Below are 21,389 nucleotides of genomic sequence, written 5' to 3'. Positions count from 1 at the left end.
AAACTACCTGTATCAGACAGCATTAATTTTGACACCTGGAAAATGAGTGTTGTTATGCAGTGGTTTCGTACTCCACTAAGAGGATACACAGGCTTGGAACAGTGCTCAGATCTTTAAGAGAGCAGACCCAAATCCCCTCCACATAATCACACTGCCTCTCTCAAGGCTGACACATCTTAAACACTGCCTCTGTCTCGCTGCCACTTCTATTTTACTCTGGAGCACAGTCATTAAATATCCATGCCATCAGGCTAAAGGTTTAAAGTCAGCCTGACAATACATATTCAGAGTATTGTTACAGCTCTATATAATTAATTTTACCTTTTTCTATAGCAGACAAAGGTTAGAAAATTGCATACAATGAAACTGCATAGAAGAACTCTGTTTGGACTGCAAACTCAAGTTCTTAAAAATTAGGACATGATAGAACTAAAGTTACCTTTTATATCTTTTTATATTCTGAAGGGTATAGCTCTCAGCTCTGACTTTTCTACAGTTCTTGCTTCATGTAGCACAACAAACAAAACATGCTCTATTAGTAAATAGAAAAATGTTCACAATTTCTTGTATTGTTCATCACTCAAAGGCATTCAGTTATGTGAGCCATAAGACTGTTTTGCTCTGTCAGCAGATTTATACTTAGTTTTCTACAGATTTCACTTCTAGCTAGAAAAAGTAAAATTAGTCCTATGTAAACTGGTTATTATTTTTTCATGCAATTTCGGTGAATTTCTTGAGTCATGTCAACTCTGTATAGCAAATGAGGGACATGAGTTTGAGTAGTCCATACAGGACAAAATGGAGACACACAGTAAACGTTGAGTGGTATCAGATCTTTAAAACATGCTCTTGGTTGTGTTTAACCTGTTCACTCTGGAAATGCAACCACAAGTATGTTATAACAAACAATGTTGATATTCCTACTTAAACCAAAAGCTGTAAAAGACAGCAGAAAAACAAAATGCTGTTTTTTCTTACTTCATTGAAAACTAAAGCAAAGTTATTTCCCAAGTTAGCTAAAAACCAAGGTCATTAAAAGCTAGATCCTGCTAGCCTTTCCCATGCAAATTACCTAATTTGTACTGGGTATTATTTGCATGAGAAAAGGGGCAAAAGTACTTGTCTAAAGAAAATATTTTATTACCATACTACTAAAATAGCAAACAAACAAAAGAATGAAATAATAGTCAAACAATAAGAAGAATGTTAGCATGTGCCTGAATGGTTGAACTTTGTTTTTCAGAAGCTGCCATATCAGCTTAACCAATAAAAACTAGAGCAGTTCAGCTTTATTGAAATAAATAAGTACTTTGTTCTTATAATACACTGAAATTTATGTTGAAATACTACTCCCTGCATATTGCTTTACCCAACTAGACCATTCTCAAATGTTGTTTTTTTAAGGTCATTACCTTTCTTTTATGATGGGTTGTTGAAGCATCCATCTCTTCTTCTCCTATATTGTCTATCTGAGAAGTTGGACTACAGTTCATCCTCTCCTCTTCTTGCCTCTGAAGTCTGTCTGCTACAGCTTGGATTGCTTCTGTCCATTCTTCCCTATCATGAACAAGCCAATATCTCTATTAGAAACTCATAAAATATACTGCATAGTTCATAAAGTTTTTCACATGCTACATTGCTTCATTGTTCAATTCTTATATTACACAGCAGAAGACTCATATTAATCAATCACTTAAATTTCCTTCTAAAGCCTGCATTTTCTTAAAGGGGGTGAAGTTGACCAGAAAGGACCACTATATCACTTCAAGAATTAGCAGCTTCTGATTCTGTAAGTACTTTACTGGTGGAAACTTGAAAACACTTGTTCCAGGTATAATACACCTGTGAGCATAGGATGTCATCTCTTATGCAATAGCATCTCATAATAATAACTTGCTATTTTAAGAGAGTTGTATTCCCCCTGCCTTCAAGAAATTTTCACCGGAAAAGAAAATATGATTTATTAAACCATATCATATGTTCAAGTCTTTGTCTGTCTCCTCTTGAAACTCAATTTACAGGCTTTTTCATAAATTTCCCTCAAAAAAGGTGCTCAGAGATACTAAATTCCTACAAGCATCCTAAAACCCTGGCTGCACTGAGGGGCATGCCCAGGTGATGGTTCCTGTGGAGGGGCAAGCAGAGCCAGCAGAGCAGCACAGACACACCAGGCAGCCCTTGTGGAGGTCACAGCCCCACACCAAGCATGCTACCTGCTGCCTTTTGCTCAGCCAGAAAGGGATATGGGATATTATCATGGTATTTATTATTGAATGCAGTGTGAGCTACTACACTGCACAGAAAAAAGGCAGGGTGGAGACACAGTAACAAGGTAGAATAAAAAAACCTCTAAGTGAAACAACAAAAAAGCAAAGTTGTTGGTTATTTACTGATACAAAAAATGATAGCCAGATGATAGTACTGGTCTCAAAGGACAGATGTCCACAGCAGGAAGATTCAGTGCATCTAATCATAGACAGAGTATGGAAAATTTGAGTGTGTTATCCCATATTCCCTACATGCATTAAAAAACTTTTTGGTGCATTAAAAAAGTTAATTCTTAAGCGTTTGTGAATGTTTACCGAAACAAGAAAAACTAATAAGCCAACATAAAAGAAATTATAATAAGCATGCTGCATTCTGTGCCAAAAGAAAGGAGCACATTAGGAGGAGTAAGACAGCAAGGCTGGAAATATTTCAATCCAGGCTTTGAATGTTTAAAATTTAACACTTCAGAGACATATCATGACACAGTTTTGGCTTATTTGAACACACTCATCCCACCTACTCGCAGGCAACTCTTACTCTAGTTATGAGCGCAGATAATATTTTACAGAAGCTGACTTAAAAATCTTTAACTAACTGCTTAGAATGTCATAGTTCCAAGTGCTGATTGCTGTGCAGGCCCATCAGAGACTCTGCTGAGGCTTCTGCACAAGGATTGTGAAAAGGAAAACAAGTATAAATTCCTCACCGTTCCTCTGGAGTGTCTACATGGAACGTCCTCTCTATGACAGTGGTCCACTGGAGACATCTGATAATGAATGTGTTCGGCTTTGGTCGCTCTGTTTTCATTAGCTGACATTCTAGACAAATACATGACATTGCCTCTTTTATACATTGCCAGTTAATGCGTGAAAAACAAATAAAATCACTTAGGATTTTATGAAATTCATTCAGCTTGTGTATCCCCATTCAGGATCTATCCAGCACACAAGGAAATACAGAACAGCAATTCAACTACAGGTAATAGGTAACAATAAAGCAGGAAAAGAAAGCAGGCAGATGGATCGAACTTGTATCATTGTCCATATAAAAAAGTGCCATCTCCATTTGTTAACTTGGTTTGTGTTATGAGGCTAAGAAGAGTATTAGATCCTGGATTGCTATAGCATGCCAAGGAAACAGCAGTAGCCACTGGCATATTTTTCCATCTGCACCCAGCAGGAGGAATATGACATTTTCCCTTCAATGGTAACCATGTCACAATTACTGATAGTACTGTCACTTCAGGGTAAGGTTTATTATAAAATAGCCTAAGAAAATTCAGATGTTTAAATTAGTCTGATTATTAAATATAGAACAACCCCACACACACCACCAGTGGGGCTGCTCCAGGAAATAATCTAATTCTCTCTGTGTCCTAGGGCAGAATCAGATCTACCTATGCTATTTCTTGTAAGTATTTCTCTACACTCTTTCTAAAATCCCCAGAAAGTACTAATTTCAAAACCCCTGTAAGCAAATTATTCTCTCCAACTATAAAGAAATAAATTATTTTTATTCCTGTAAGATTTTTCCTAGGATTTAATGCAATGTTCCTATAATTTCAGCATACTGTTTCTTGTCCTTTTGACTAAATTTCTTCATCTTTCCAGCAGCCGTCCCTTTTAGACATTTGAACAGTGCTTTATCTCTCTTCAGTCTTGTTTAAGTCAGTTCAAGAGATGTGTCCCTCACCAGTTGTGCTTTCAGATCCAACAACTTTCTTGTTCCACAATTCCAGACATATTGCAGAGCACCAATTACTCTCCTACGTGACAAGACCACAACACTGGCAATTCAGGCAATTGTTCGGTGTATCAGTTCTACAATGCTGCACCAAACATTACAGCTGCAAAACTCTAACAAACTAAAACTCCTTATTCATGCAAATACATTTAAACATTTTTGAGAAGCTAAAGTTACTTTGTCAAAAGTGTTACTTGTTTTCCTGCAGCTACCACAACGTAGACACAAACCATCACATCTCATGTCTGGAATATTATCACTTGTTCAAAGCTGATCCAGATCAAATATGTGCGTGTGATCTAAAATGATTCATCAGGTTCACAAATCAATCAATAATGATATGGTAAATGAATTCCTGTTCACCTACAATCTGCTGTAACTTCTTTTTGATATAGCTACCACCTACCAGTTGACCCACACCTTTTACTTATGCAGCTTACTATTCTTTATTCCAGTTAATGTCAACGCTTTACAGAAGTCATATGACATGTACCACTTAACAAGGCATGCTTTCCTTTCACAGAAATAAATTATTTTGGCTTGACATATTTTCTCTTGACAAATTCAGGATCCTGAAACCTCAACTATCATCTACTGCAATTTTTTTATTTGAAAAAACAAAGAAGTGTGGAAGTGGATATGTCTATCAATAGTATTTTTTTCTGCAGCTTAGCAGAACACCTCAGAAGCCTGACAGACACAGGTATGAGAAATAAAAGAGGAGTGAATATTGTCCTGTGCACATGTGTATTCTTTGATGAAGAAACTTATATGTTCACCATACATCTATAAATTATTATGTAAGTCAGACTGCTCACTGTCAGGAACAGAGATGATATTCTATTTAACAAACATTTCAATTAAAAAAGAGAAACAGTAGTTCACCCTCACTGCTTACACAAACACTGCTAGATCTTGGATGGAATGAGAACCATCCTGAACGTGTAGAAGAAAGATCTACAGGAGGATGGACACAGGAAGAGAGAGTTTAACACAAAAGCTGGAAGGGAAACAAGGCAGACAGAAGCACGATGAGCTGCTTAGGGCACCTAACCAGGGTTGTAGTTTGGTGCAGTTACTCATGAGGTCAAAGAAATCCTCATGTTCAGGGGTATGGTTGAAGTCCAGCTGTGATCACAGTGACAGTGAAGAGAGGGTTAACAGGCTTTTTTTTAAACTTCCTCAGCTGAAGTTCCAAGGAACATGTGGGGCTACCTTCCTAGCAGAAGAGACTAGAAGCATTGTCTGCTCTAAGATTATCTCATCTTACTCTTGACAAAACCATCCTCTCATCTTTAATCCTATCACACTTCAATCATGTAGGCTGAAATTTTCTTTACTGGGTGCCTGCCTAAAGCTGCACACTGCTGGAAAATGCTGCTTTTTTGGAAAAGAGACTTAAAACTTGGCAAATCAAGACCTTTGATATCCTTTTAGTATTCCTGTGAAAATGTAAGGCATCTGGCCACACTACATGTGGGAGGGATAAGAGTGCAGTGGGAGGAGGGTAAAAAATTACAGTAACAATTACTAAAGCATAAAATCATTGAAAGTCAAGGCATTGAGTATAATCCAGAGACTACAGCTATCTACTGTCTCTCCACATGCTAAATTGAAAGCATTTCACTTATATTCATAATGCCTTACCCTCTTCTTCAGCCAGTATGAAAAAGAAAGTACCTCACCGAGGCAAAATCCAATGTAGAAATATGATATACAGCAAGTTATTTACAGGAGAGCTGTTATGAACAAAAGACTAGGGAATAAAGGGAGGAAAGTGGCAATAGGACAGGAAAAAGACTGGAACTTATATGAGAAAGAAAAGCATGGGGACAGCTAGAATATAGCCAAACTAGAGAACCTAGTTTAGGAAAAGGAAGGTGAAAAAAGCTGCCAGAGAGAAATATGAGCTGACTGTGTTAGGACAGTCTGAAGGAAAAAAGGTGCAGAGACAAATCTGCAGAAAAATCTGTACCAATCAAAAAGCACATCCTCTCCCAATGCCTGTGATAAAACTGAAGATTTTGAACTCTACCATTTATTTTCTCTTTGCCAATATATACAAATATGCACACATTTAAATTGCATTATTTAAGTCTTCCAACTCATGTATGAAAAAAATGGAACTAATAGAATTACACCTGCTTATGTCCAAATGCTATGTATAATGTAGTTTTCACCTATATATGTATAAAATATAATATATATAGTATAGTACATGTAATGTATATAGCATATAGTAGACATATATATATAATATACTATAAAAGTATAATAATGTACTTTAAATATGTATGTATGTATGTACTTTAAATAAACCTGTATCTAATTCACTACTTATATTACATTTTTTCAGTCAACCCTCAAAGTGATTATGCACATTATTAACAAGAACAAATGTTTATTAATATTATAAATAATAATAAAACATTATTACAAAAAATATTATTCTGTTTTCATTACAGATGATTAGTTAAATCAATGAAAGGTACTAAAAAATCTTAAGAATTGAAAATGTTACTGAAAACAAAAAAACCTCCAGACAAATAACCTCCAAAAATGCCATTTCACTATCACTGGAGGAAATTATTGGAAAATAAAATTTAGCAAAACTTAATTAGCTTCGGTAATATTCTATTACAAGTGGCTAAATATTTGATTTCCTCATAGAAGGTTAAAATTGAATGCATTCATATCCATCCCTTATGAAGGAAAAAGGGTTTCAGAAAGAAGTGGAGTACCAGTGTATTCCCAAAAGAGGTGTATCACCCATTCTTCTCAAGTAGGTAAAAATAACTTCAGTCTGCTGATATTCAGTAGCCCCAAATGTTTCATGTGCTGCTGTATACAAATGTATGGGATGAACAGTATTCCTGCTCTGACTGCAACATAAATAAAAACTTGTCTGTGAATATCTTTCACCTACTACTAGGGGAAAGAAATCTATTAAGATGAATAAGTGCTGTAATACACAGTTACTACTAATTACCAAAATATTTCTCTACTAATTAGTGGAAAAACCACAGTAGTTTAAGACTGAGTGAATAGTTTGGAAAATACAAAAGCACAGAAGAAAGAGAGAAAGTGGCTACTGAGAGCTGGCTCCGAATGCTCGAGTGATAGTTGGGTCATTACCAAGAGTAGAGAACATTCTACCATAATGTCTTCAAGTTTGCTACTATACATAAACATATGTAATTAAAGGACTGAATCTCAACTCAAAACAGTTGGAAGTCTAAATTATCATTCAAAAAGATGAGTAAGCCAGTAAACAGACAGACTCAACTTTGTGTTCTTGTATTCTAGCCATCTACAACTTGGAATTACACATTTTATTCCTAAAGCTTTCTGTCTTTCTGGGATGAAACATCGGTCATGAGAACTTCTCCTTTAATATTAGAGGCGAGGAAATACCTTGGGGGAGAACACTTGTTCAAAGCAGCAAAATACAAAACAGTAACAGAGAACGACAACTCTGTTCCAACAAGTGCATAGCACTCCTTTGGCCACTTTTGGATGTATACCAAAAATGGAAAAAAAATTAAATCAAAACAGTAAAAAGAAATACAATAGTTCTTTCTCAATTATTGAAATTTTCCTTTTAAAAAACAAAACAAAGTCAGGTTGGTCAGAGGTCAACTTTTGTCTTCATATCAACAACCAACCTGACAATTCTAAAATGCTAGACTATCTTTTTCAAATAACTGCTACTGTCTAAATTAAGTAGTTATGCTAGTTAACTCTCCTGAGCAACTCTAACTACAAACTGTATTTCAAAACGTTCTGTTTACTTTACACCATTCTGAACCACAGATGACAAAGTTTGCTTGAAGCTGTAATTACTCTGCAAAGCTGGGAAGCCAATTAGAGGGCCTGAAACCTGCCAGTTCCAAAAAAAAAAAAAAAAAGCACAGATCATCTGTTCTGATTTTATTAAAAAGTTTAAAGTTTGAATTCTATAACTTTAACTGTATAATCACCAGCATTCTTCTCCTAAATGCAGTCATTCAGCATTAAAAAAAATAGAACACTAATACCATTTTATTATTGCATATATGAAAGGTTTCAACTTCAGCAGAATGTGTTGATATGGCTAGACAGGAATACTAAACATTCAAGCAGCCATAAAAAATTGTACTAAAAAATGAACAGAAGGTTGCATATCTGAGAAATTATTTCTAATACAGACAATACAGACTGAGTTTTAGCACAGAGGATAACTTCCCGTGATTATCAAATTGTATTAACAAAATAGTATCAAGCCACTGCTTGCATTATTTACAATGTTTGCACTTTTTAACATAAAGGGAGAGTGTTGTCTTTACAGAGATCTGTATCTCTATGTATCTATCTATCTGCATAATAATTTAACCTTGATTTCTTATTTTTCTCTTGATCTTTCAAGATAAAGAGATAAGATAAACAATGGTGTCCCAACCTTTGCCATTTAATTGCTAGTCTAATTTTTCTTTCTCATATCAAAATGTAATGAACACACTCCTCTAAAAATACCTTTTTCTGCTGCTGCTATTGTGCACTCGAAATCCACACTTCACTGATGACCTTTTTTGTTAGACAAATAGTAGACAACTAGCAGAACTAATAGAATATTTTCATAACACAGAGGCAGATACACAGATTTTTGCTCATACACACATGAAAATCCATGAATTTTACGTATAGGAACAAACACATGTGTGTACCCACACACACCCTTAGCTTGGTCCCCTTTTGATTCTCCCATTTGTTTCCCAAAGGGAAATCTGCTTCTCTGAGGCTTTCCAAAAGGTTTTGTTCCTTCTCACTACATCTTATCTAGGGGGAGTATCACCCTAAACTTAAATATGGTCACATAGAGATTTCAGTGAACAATTTAATATCTCTTCTTTTATCCAAACAAATACAGGTTTACCCTAAAAATGCTATTCCCAAAACTGTTCATAATAGATTAGTTTTGTCCATTGTTCCCTTGACCACATAATTCTTTTTTGGGCATTTCCCATTTCTTACCCAGCTCTACCACATCAAATATAGGTAGCTGTTCAATATTAGGCTGTCCCCACAGCCTATTCTCATCCTTGTTATCATTTTTTATTCAGTATCAAAATGCCACCCATCCCTTTACTGTTACAATTTCATAAACAGTTCTCTAAAGTATTTCTAATTTCTCTGCTTGTAATATTAGTTCTCTTTAACATCCTCCTTAAAACTCGCCTTCACCATACCTTTAAAATCAGGAGGGAGGGAAGGAGGGAGGAAGAAAAGAAGGGAGATGAGAATAAAAATCTAACCTTGACAATAGATTAGTTGTTGATGTGCTGAGACCACTGCCTGTACTACAGGCTAATACTGTCTCATAGTTTTCTCATACTCCCCCCATCTGTTTGCATCCATCTGCTGTCACTTGTTTTATATTTGGAATTTTAGTATTTTGGAGCAGGGACTGACTTTTTGTTCTGTATGGGTAAAAATCCCACTTCTGTGGGGCGTGGCTCATGGCAAGTAATTATATGTGCTTTGATAATAAAACAACAAATATGACAAAAATCTCCTTAATTATATTCCTTGAAGACATAAAAGATCAAACTTTGTGCAGCTAATCATGCTGCAAAGTCTTTTATTTCCAATACATTAAAAAGTACCAAAGTAGCATCTATGTCTTCGCGCCACTACAACCAGTTTGTCACTTGCCCCTTCACGCAAAGAGGGAGAATGGAAATAGCAGATTTCTGCATTGGTTTTGCCTGGGCTTTAGTTTGTTTCAATGGAAGACAGTAAAATTATTCATCCTTCTCTGTCTTTCATGCAAACACCCCAGTTTTATTTAAGCAGCTGGGTATATCACACTGGCATAAAAGCTTTCAGGCCTGGCTACAAACTTCTAAGTCAAAAGGACAGGATACCAACTATACCACCTAGAATGCATTCATAAAGCAATTTTAAAGGCTCCCAAACATTTCTCCATCCAACAGAGATGGAAATATTTCATATACAGAATAGATTTGAGTTTGAATTTCCACAGATGTATTTGCAAATGCAGTATATAACATATACATTGACTTTTTCTCTCCACAAGTTTTTCAATATTGAATGAACATTACTTATTCAATTCTATTACTATTACTTTGGAATCAAACTCACACTGTAATTATAAGTACAGTTATAGCTTATCTCTGGGTTCATGTAACCCAGTATTGTAACAAATTTTTTTGAATGGACTGAAATCTCATTGAAAAGTTATTTCTGGAGTTGCACACAAGGTTGTGTCTAATGCCAAAGTATTTTGATACATTAATTAATCTCACTTATAACAGACATACATATTTCCCTATTAATTTATTTAAAGAATGTCTTCAGAATTCTTTAAGTCCTAACATTATTCCCCCAAAACTTTTCAATTTTCCTGTTTTGAAGGTTTTTACATCCTAAAAATAATAAAATCTTGTCTCTGGTCCACTGAAAAGTTAAGACTAGGGAATAGTAGCACAGATTTTCCATTTAGAATAGCCAAGGCTCTTGATAATCACTGCCACAGAGAAAATAAAAATAAAATAAAGTTTATAAAAGGTTACCTTTTCATAGTAATAATATAATAATAAACTGGTTTTTATTTTTAAGGACAATAAAAAGGGTAGCTGTACCAGAGTGCTTAGAAAGCATTATCTTTCAAGACAGGAAAAAAGTTCCAGGTGACATCATTTTTGGCCAGGGTTCAAAGGATACTGTGAAGGGATACAGCTCTTCCCAATTATTCCCCATGTAAAGATCAAAATGAAGGCAAAGGGCCAATTCTTAGAGACACTTTATCCCAAATGTGCTGTGTGATTACCTACACACTCACTGAGCATGTGAGAAGTTGGGTTTTTTTTAAATCAGTGAAGTCACAAACCTTCCTCAAGGAGAACTGAAGTAGAATTCTTCCCCCTCTGCTTTCCCAAATAATGACAATCAAAGACCACAGTGGTTTACATAAAGCAGCATTTATTCCACTTATACAGCAGTGGGCTAGCTGAAAACAGCATTATGAGGCCATGTTGGATTTTTTTGAGGGGGTGGGAAGGCATTGAGGAAATGCATCCTGTTACCCAGAGTATTAGTTTTGTTCTCAAAGAAGCATAATGGCCTTTTAAAAGACAGGACATTTTTACCAGGCCTTTGCCTGTACAGAGAAGTCATACCAACTGAATCCAAAATTATTTTTAAACTGGTTCTGACTGCATAAATGCCTAAGCAAAAGCAATTTAAATTAACATATTTTATTTTGCAGTTGAAGTGGGCTAGGAATGCACACCCACTCAGTTACCATGACTCAGTCAATCAAGAGTATCTGTACAAGCTACAGCAGTTTGATTACTTGCAACTTCTCCTCTCTACCTGAAAAGAGCTGAACTGATTTTGAACCAGAGAATTCCAGTAAGCTCACACCTCTGAATTTACCCCTGAAAACCAGTATCACCCGGTTTTAGGTTTTCACAATGAACTTCCCACCCATGTAATTACACCGCCTTCGTTTATCTTCAAGTGCACGGTAAGATACCACAGCAGAGCTTTGTGTGAGTCTCAGTGTCAAGGCATGAGCACTAAGGGACTAACAGCCTACTTCAAACACACAGCTCTCACAACTCCCGTTTAAAAGAAGGTGGTTTTGTTAGGTATAAAATAAGCTGGCTCCACAGGAGAGGAGCCAGTGATTCCTACACACTATTCAGTATCACCAAATCTGGCTGATTTGTTCAACCTGCAACCTTGCAGCAGTTCCAAGATGCAGTGCAGGGTGCCCATGGCTGCCTTCCCTGTGCACCCAAAGTTGGGAGAGTATGTCCATTCGGGACACCTAAGGCCAGCCTGTGTCCTTCCCCAGGGCTCAGCTCCACCCAGCCCCACTCTGTCATACCCTTCACTCAACTGTGTTTCATCTTTAGTGCTCCAAAGAGAGATCCCTCATCTCCACTTCAGGCCCCCATGGTTCCCCTGCATTTTGGGTGGCTGGCAATGGACTGAAGCACAATGGACTGTACTGCCTCAGCCTCTCCCTCTCCAAGTAGAGTCCATCTGTTTACATACACACTTCCAAATGCCTTCCCCCCATATTTCCTCCCAGAATACCCCAAGAAAAAGGCCTCTGAACACTCCATTCTATGAGAAAACATTCCTCAACGAGAAAGGCTCTATTAGCAAAGCCATATTTATCACTGGAAGCACTTTTAGCAGTCTGTAAAATAACTTCATTCTCTCCAGCCTTCTCCTCATTCCCAATGGAGTTCACAGATGACAAAAAACCCAAGAAGGAGAAATGCTTAGGTGTGGAACTTTAAAGTTATCTTGGAAGGAATCAGGGAGCCACACTAGGGGAAATGATACTATGCCTGGGAAAGAGCTTTACTTTTGCAATGTAAAGCTGATGTCACAGGAGTGGAAAGCAGGGGACACTGGTGGGAAAGTATCTGTACGACGGAAGTAACTAGCTTGAGAGAGCTGCTTACAAAAGTTTTTAAACTACACAACAAGTATCATACAAAGTAGAACTGTGCAAACATTCCCATGTTTAACTCCAACAGTACTACGAAAATAATACCACAGCCTTGGCCTTTTCTGCTTAAATAACAAATTGCAAGCAAGAGCCAAAGATGTCTATCATTTGGAGAGCAAAAAGTAGACTGAGACCACACTCTCACTTTACAGATAGCTACAAAGATTACATGAAGATAGGACTGTAAAGACATATCTTTAAGTCCCTGCCAACCTAATCAAGATGGTATTAACAGTGATCTCACACTCCATCTGCCTGGCTAGTAATTTATGAAAAACGTACTTCACTATTACAGGAAAAATATGTTGCGCTGCTTGTGGCCACAAACCTACTGCAGCAGCTCAGGAACTCTTGGATCAGAGGCCATGAGACCAGTTCTTGACATTTACCAGGTACTTCCCATGAGATGTGATCCATTCATACAGCAATTTTGTTTGTTTATTTGCCCTGCTGATGATCTCATCTTCAGACCGATAAAATAGATGATAAAAAACTTACAGTCCCTTGCAATTTAGAGCGCAATACCATCCTGGTTTGCTTTTCATCCTGTGAATTCTACACAGGCACTCCACTTAATTTCATTATATTCTTTTGATGAGTGTTACATCTCCCTATCCTTGCACTGATCAGCCAACATTTCTGATAAAATTACACCTTTTCCTGTCAGAAAACCAGAAAAAGTCATGCTTATCAAAACTGAATTTTTTCAATTAATATTGCATGCTTGTTCCTTTAGCTTTCACAACCTAAGAATCAGACCTATGAAACTTGCTAGCTGCAGAAAGCTTTTTTTTTTTTTTTGTGGGGGGGGTGGTGGAGGTGGTGATGGTGTCATTTTGGAAAACAATGTGAAATCTTTCAGTTTCCATCCAGCAAAGTTCAGGGGCAGCATTCTAATATCAGAATTACATAACAGAACCTCTGGGAACCACAAAAACCCCAACCAAAACCAGTACCAACACATTGGTAATTATGCTATAATAATTTTTGTATCACCCTTCCAGTTAGTGCAGCAAGGGAAGACAGAATATGCAATGATGAAAATGATAAAGCAGGATAAAAAAGCCCTGAAAAAAAATTGTAGAAATTGTTGTTCTGCTGCAAACCAGGGAAAAAGTATCTAGAAAAATATTACCTGCTAAAAAAGAGTAGCTAGAATATGCAATAACTAAGGAATGAATAATGGCCTATGATTTAGTCAATTTCTACTCATATGAAGAAGTTAAAGACATCACTGCTTTTATGCTGAATACCAGCAAGGCAAAACAAGCCTCTATTACTATTAGATGGTTTGCACAATCAATATCATTTTCTATTGCATTCAGAATAGACAAAGTTTTCCTCTTCTAGCTGTGAGATGAGACATGGGCTTGGAGCACAAGATTATTTTCTTACCAAATAAAATGCATAAATTACTTTGTATACACAAGGGCTGAGTCAGTCTCAAGTACAATTTTATCAAGAAAATAGGAAAATTCAGTCTCAGTAGTATTTGTTCCATCTTCAGCAGTGAAGAGGAAGGGAACCCTTTCCCTAAGTACAAATACTTGTCGTGGCTCCTATACTCCTCCATAAAACTAAACACTGCCACTTTTTGTATTGCAGTACATTTAATACAATTTTGAAAAAAAAATGATAAATTCTCTACTGTTCCTCTGAAGGTTTCTAGCTGTGGTATTTGCAACTCAGAGAGATTTTTTTACCCCCTTAATTTTCTCCTCAAATACCTTAATTTCTGTTCAGAAACACTCACCAGTCTCACTCTGACTGATCAAAAAACCCTACAAATTTGTCTTTTAAAAACATTCTTGGAAAACGAGCAATCTTCACTTTATCCAACAGATATACACTTTGTGGCTTTGTTAATATATGCAAATTGTCTGATTGCTTGAAATTACTCATTAACCAGGCTGGAGAGCTGATTACCTGATTATCCAAGAGAAAAATAACTTAGCATGATTTTGTGTCATTTGAAAGTCTAGATAATTTTCTAATTATTTTGAGTTTTCAAGTGAATTCAGAGATACTAATGAAAAACAGAGAAGAGGTCAGAGATCTAAATAAAGGTAAACTTTCCAGGAATTTTCTTCTGACAGCAATCATTTGTCAAATGTCATTGTTATTTAGAGACACGTCAGACATACACACACAAAAAATGAGAATTTAGACAACCAAAAAAGATTTAGAAACCAATGCATGGTTCTTCCATGCTACTGTAAATACATCTTGTAGAGCTGCATGTAAGATTAGTGGTGCATTAGTGTGGCACATGGCACTAAACTTGCAGTGTTACCAATAAATTCTGAATTATACACGAAGCAATATGTAGCAGATAATCTGTCAATATGCTGAGAGAATAATAAATACTGGAAATACATACTTGCCACTGAAAAGTTGTTGAGTGGATATGGCAGATCCACATCCTGGGGCTTCTCCTTATAGCCTATGAAAGAGCCATCTGTCTTCAGCAGGAAGTATCTTGGCCGCCAGTTTTTTATATATTCTCCTAAAGGAGAAGAAAAAAAAAGTTCATTAACACTGTAGAAAAAACCCAAACTTGAATATTAAAAAACATATCATATTATCAGCACCAAACATTAATTATACCAAAACGTTTTCAATTTACAGAGAAAACTTTATTCTGTCCAAAAGAAGGGAAAATTGAATTGCAATGATAAGCCTGGACTGTACAACAATGCCTCTGGAATAAGAAGCTACAGGTATGGTATACTAATATTGTATAAAAAAAAGAAAAAAAAAACCTTATTGTATAAGTTTTTTCAGGGGAAAAAAAAACAAACTTTACAGCTTGACTTTTAATAACCAAATGAAATCTAAACTGCTACAAGGTAGAACAATTACCCTGCTGACCCAAACCAAAAGTCATTCATTTTCTCAAAACATACACCAAGAAAATACAAGGAAATTGAGGGTAACCTACACAAAATATACTTTAAAAATATAACTGAAAGCAAAAGGAATAAAGAAGAAAAAGTAGAAGCCAATTACTTTCTAAGAGGTAAGTCCACCAATAAACCTACCATGCCACCTTTCCCCTACCCCAGCCTGAACAAAAGATTTTGCATTCTGAATCTGTGAGGAATTCAGGATCAGAGACATACAGAACACACAACCCCTTAATTAATGTCACTTATTTGCTATTAAGGGTAAAAAATTTCCTTAATACTATTATACATTACAATGTCACACCAGAATTCAGCCACAATTTCATTTTTAGAGTGCAATTACTCAGTTCAGTACAGGTTAGTTTAGATTTGCCCAACTTCCCTCATCTTTGATTTCTATAAATTCTGCAGAGTAAATAATAACTATTACTAAAGCTTTATTTAAAGTTACTTTCACCATTATACATGTGAATGTTTTCAGAAAAAAAAAAAGTTTATTAACAATGCAAAATTTCCAACGTCATTTGTGATGATGCTCACCATTTGTGAGATGCTCAGAATGAACCTGGGAGCTGCACTGCTCCTGGCAGTGCCTCTTACCACCTCAGCACCATTCAGCCACAGCCACACAGCTTTTAGGCCATTCAAAAGTCAGGAAGAAGTTTATATCCATCTAACATGGAGGTTACTCCATTAAAGGGTAATCTAAAAATTCATTCATGGCACCTTCACTTTCCCACGACAGCAGTCAACTAATTGTCACTGAAGTTCAACATGGGAATTGCTGATATGGCCTTGATGAACTTGAGCACAGCTTGTAAGGATTTCGACAATACCTATTGCTTAACAATACCAACAGCAGCTGCTAACATGTCCAATTTTCATGTATTTAAGCAGAGAAGACAAGTGTGGAATACAGGATGGAGAAAAGAAAAATTAACACTGGACTATTCAGGCTGGCTTATGTAGCAAAACTCATCCTATTCAGTCCTGCTTCTAGATGGCAGGGTACTTGCTTGACTTTGCTGTACAGACATTTTCACATAGGTAGAAAGAATTGAAAAAGTCCAAGTGTGACTTAATTTCCCCACTAAATGAACAGAGCAGATGTAGCACTAGTAACATTTGCAGATGTTGATTGATGCAGAGCTTTATCTCAGGCCTCTGGTTGTAGTTCGCCTGGGAACATCCCTACTGATACTTCCAGTCTGAGCTCATTTCACAGCAGGAAATCCCAGTTAACATGAAAGCATGCAATAAAAACCAAATCAAAACAGGTACTAGATACTTTGTAAGCTGAAGAAGAAACACAAATGCAGTGTAGGAAAACAAATGTGTAACTTTAATACCAACAACAGTGAAAAACTGTATCACCATTCCATGAAAAGCAACAAATTAAGTTTTGCTGAATACTTGAACATGAAATAACCACAGGTCTAAGTAAAGGAATGAGTAATATTTTAAAAATATTTCAAATATGCTCTGTAACAAATTTTCTGAAAGCCACATGGACTCAAAAGTTGAAGCCAAAACGAACCCTTATGTATCAGATCATTCAATATAAGTTTTAAAAATATTAACCCACTAGTTGCCTTCTTAAAGAGATGAAAAAGAGAATCTTCTGTGTTTTTCTAAGAAATTATTTATCATTTCATTGTAAAAATGAGAGAAAGTGCCTGTTACTGGGTTTGCAATCTGTCCAGATCTTAGTCTTACCTAGAAGGCAGGCACCTAAACCTGCTGAAGAATTCAAGCGTAGCATGGAGACAATATCAACATACCTAAAGCAGGTCAGCTTTAGGGCTCAGGTTTCAAAGAGAGTCCTCCTTTCTGCAAGGAATAAACTGGAGAGGGAGATAAGCAGATTCTGCTCTAGGGATCAGGGCTGATAGGATAAGTACACTTAATAATCACTCAGGGAAGAATGGCAGCCTTTGTTTGCTTACATACACTCTCCAGAATGAAACCTGCTGGAAAAGGAGACCATGCTAACAGGTGGCCTCACAGACCCAGCACACACTCCTCTGATCCTTACTCCCTCTTCACGCTCAGGACAACACTTCAGGTTGAGTATCCAGGAGCAGCCAAACACACATTCTCTTCATCAGAAAACTGGACAGATTATTAGTCACCTACTGAGTTATGCAGCTGATGCTATGCCTGGAGAAGAACTATTAGAAGAGCAGAACAGCACTTTCAAGCTCCTCTGAAGAGAGTTAGCAACTCTGGATAAAAGTTGATCATAGGACAGGTATGTACCAGTTTACCTACGAGCATAGCTGTACCTCTGTCTTCACTCTACAAACTAGAGCAAGACACAGAAAAAGCAATATAAAAGCAACTGTAAAACACTATGGCATCATAAGTAAGGATCCATCTATTTCTTTCACAGACATACTTCTTTGAAGAATGTTTCTCCCAAGTGGTTTCCCAACATCAGTCACGCTCAGACTACTTTTTCAAAACATCTATATGAACACGCACACACAAAAACCTTGGTTTTGTCTTGAAAATACCAATATTCTAATTCCTCTCCAAGGCCTATATGAATATTTATCCTCTGCCCTATATTTATTTTGTAATTTAATTAACAAATGGGTGAACACTTTTGAAGACTAAATGGTAGCATCAGTGAACAGTTCACTTGGCTGCTCAAGTGGGTTAAGGGCTCTCTAGATGCACTCTAGGTGCTCTCTCATAACTGCATTCCTTTTACATAACCTGCTAAAGATAGTAAAACACTTTAGTCCATTCTTCTTAATACACATGCTTACTGATACCCCTTGAAATAAATTAACCACACAAAAATGCTAAAGCAAAGCTGAGTTATTTGAAAAGAAAAAACACTTCCACGTCTTCTAACTTAACAGCCCTGCATTTTAAAAAAGGGTATTTCCCAGTATAATCAATATTAAATCACTTTAAAGATATTTACAATGTATGTTTATTAAATACCTCATCACAAGTAAACTAGAGGAAATTCTCATGGGAATTCCTTAAATGAAATGAAAAGTAATTCTGTGAGAGAGAAGTTCAGGCAGGCTAACCAAAACACAAGATATCCTGACAATTTAATAAAACGGAGCTGCAGTATTGAAAAAAGCAGTGGATCTGCCATAGAGCAATAATCGGTTTGTACTCTGCTTCCTGCTGAGTTAATGTAAGTTAAATTATTGTTTTGCCTAAATTTACACCCTTCTAAATTGAAAACCACATTCTTTTAGGATCTGTTTATTAGGCAGTAAGAAGAGGTCTCTAACTGCAACTACTGCAGCAAAAAAAGCCAAGTAATTCCTACATCATTTTAATTTAGGCAAAGTTTTTTAAGCTACTTGAGGAAAGCAGCACTAGAATATGCATCTTGCTGATACATACCGACAATAAATACATACAAACAAAACACAAATTTTATGCTGTTGGGGTCTGCTTTTTTAATACCTACTGAGAGCATACACCCAAAAGATTAAGTAAGACAGCAGTATATTCATGAAACACATGAAAATTCAATCTGATCTTCATGCAAAAAGCACCCTCATAACATGCAACTCTTTAATTAATGTTGTATTTAATAATACACTGGCTAACAACAGCAACAAAGAGTGCTTAATGAAGGTTTGTTTAGAACATGACCCTCGTGGCTGCCTCTTTATTTGCCTCTGTACTGCAGCCTTAATGATTTTTCTTTTTTTGCCTTTGACAGCTAGTAACAAGAAACCTGCCTTCAGGACATTTCATAAAATACATTTATTCCAGTGATGCAATGCTGGTAGTTTTCCTACTGTTGAGAAGCTTCAGAAAGGAGAGCTTTCTAAGAAATCATATGAGTAGTAAAAAAAAAAAATCTGTGTTAGACAAATGTATCACCCAAAAGTTTGCAATTTTTTTTACTTTACCTCACAACTCAAACTCTCTCTTCAAAAACTTATTTCACCTCAGATTCGGCAGTTGCTGTTGTTAGTCTCACCATTTGTAATCCTTAAGCACATGGAAATTTAGCAATTATTGAAAAATTAATCAGTAATTTAAAATGAATCTTATTATTTTAAAATGTATTTTTTAAAAAACACTTTGGCAAAACATCTACAGTTTTCAATATGTAAATGGTTTCAGAGGTGTGAAGGAAATGTCTTTAATATACAGTGCTGATAAGCAACAGAAACCTGAGTTCAAAAACTTGCTTCCTTAAAAGAAGCAACAGCTGCCACACAGACATAAGTGAGATTTAAGGGGAAAAAAAAAAAAAAAAAAGAGGAGGGGGAAAAACCCTCCAAAAAGAGAACACATCAAAATTCTGCCTCTTATCTGTTTCACCAATTTACTCAAAAGGACTTAATAGAAATAACACACAAACATTGTCTCCCTTTTTTTTTTTTTCTAAAGGCACTTTTTTTTTGTTAGATAACTTAACAGATATAACCCCACACAAACATTGTCTCCCTTTTTTTTTTCTAAAGGCACTTTTTTTTTTTGTTAGATCACACTCCCTACAATAACATTTAATAAATAGTGGGGAAAAAAAACCTGAATTTATCTAAGAACATTATATAAAAGTAAATCACACAATTATATGCATTTTTTTAGAAAAAAAGAAACAACTGTAATTAATGTCAGGTCAAATAAAATGATCAGAAATAATGCCAGTGGTTTTGAGATTGAATTTCCTTACCTTGGCCCTCTGAGGGCAGTGTTACCTAACACACGATTGGAAGCATCAGCAGACTATTTGATTAAGTCAGTAGACACTAAGTAAATGCCAAGCACTTCTTTTAGAATATTTACTTATTATTCATTTCACTATAAGAAATTTGCAGCACAGTTCAAAGCTTTTGTAAAATATGAACGTTTAAGATAACTAAAAAATATCCCAATCCTCATAATTTAGGTCCTTCGGTCTAATGTAAGTATGTAATAATATATTAAGCAAAGTATTTTACAAAATCTTATTGCATAGTAAAAATTTAAATAAAACTGTGATTTTTCCTAACATGCCTTAGCATTTTAAAAGGTATTTTATTAGGTGCCCTCTCATAAATATTTGCTGGCAGTTCAAAGAATAGCAGAATTTGGTACCACCACTTTCTGATTCTCTCTTACACTGTGAGATGGTGATTATTTGTTTATACTGTTTTCCCACGGTTCCCAGTAATGCTGAATGACATTTTGAGCACATTTGTACTTGAATTAGACAAATGAATTTTTCCAGTCCCAGCTGAGAAATAGGAAACATTTCATGATACATGTGGCCATTAGCTTATACCACAGCTAGGCTTCCATTACGTTTCTTGCAAATTGGGAAGTTTAGGTGAGAAAGTTCAAGAACCTTTCGCTGTCCACAACATCTCAATAATTCAGCTCAGATAGAAGACTGCTCAATTTATGCGCAGCTATTTACAGGTATCTGGCCAAAAACCAGTGGAAACCCCACAGATGTAAATATTCTGCACAATATACAGCGAGCAGCCTCGGTGTGAGCTCCAGAAGTGCCTCAGCTGAGCAAGGCGGGAGGAAGGCAGGGACAGCCCTCTGTCCTCCATGCCAGCCCAGATGCACTGAAGAGCTGGCAAACAGGAGATTCTTTGTTCCTGAAGCAGCTCTAAGTAGTGACCAAGGAGAAGGGCTCCTCCTAGCAAAGCAGATTCCTTCCAAGCAGAGGTGCAGTCGCAGGCAGGGAGAAGTCACGGAGCAGCTCTCCAGGGCTCCAGGTGCACCTCTGCAGCTGAAGAGATGGGGAGGACCAACCTCCCCAGTGGAAAGATTCTCCCTGCTCTTACTGGGGGGTTTTCTTCCCCTCAGGCTGTGAATGCAACGTACAAATATAACCCAGGGTTCTAGGATTCACATCACCAGCCACCATGGTTTTTTCATTATGACTGGTGGAGTGAGTCATTGTCCTATCTTGTACAAATGCAGCAGCACTTCAGCCCCTGCTATTTATTCAATGA

General features: G+C 36.4%; 1 protein-coding gene across 3 annotated transcripts in view; it reads right to left on the bottom strand.

The window, feature by feature from the left end:
• The window catches only part of AKT3 (AKT serine/threonine kinase 3), a 152,476-nt gene that overhangs the window by 59,141 nt on the left and 71,946 nt on the right, over positions 1 to 21,389 (bottom strand). For all 3 annotated transcript variants that reach the window (XM_039697872.1, XM_039697871.1, XM_039697873.1), the window contains 3 exons: positions 14,922 to 15,047; positions 2,975 to 3,086; positions 1,413 to 1,557 (listed from right to left, as the gene is read on the bottom strand). In XM_039697872.1, coding sequence (XP_039553806.1) covers positions 1,413 to 1,557; positions 2,975 to 3,086; positions 14,922 to 15,047 — 383 coding nt within the window. The remainder of the gene's footprint in view (positions 1 to 1,412; positions 1,558 to 2,974; positions 3,087 to 14,921; positions 15,048 to 21,389) is intronic.

Source organism: Passer montanus, unplaced genomic scaffold (genome assembly GCF_014805655.1).
Source record: "Passer montanus isolate IOZ18808 unplaced genomic scaffold, ASM1480565v1 scaffold12, whole genome shotgun sequence".
NCBI lineage: Eukaryota > Metazoa > Chordata > Aves > Passeriformes > Passeridae > Passer > Passer montanus.
Note: the sequence above shows the minus strand (reverse complement) of the source record. Positions and strands in the feature narration are given on the sequence as shown.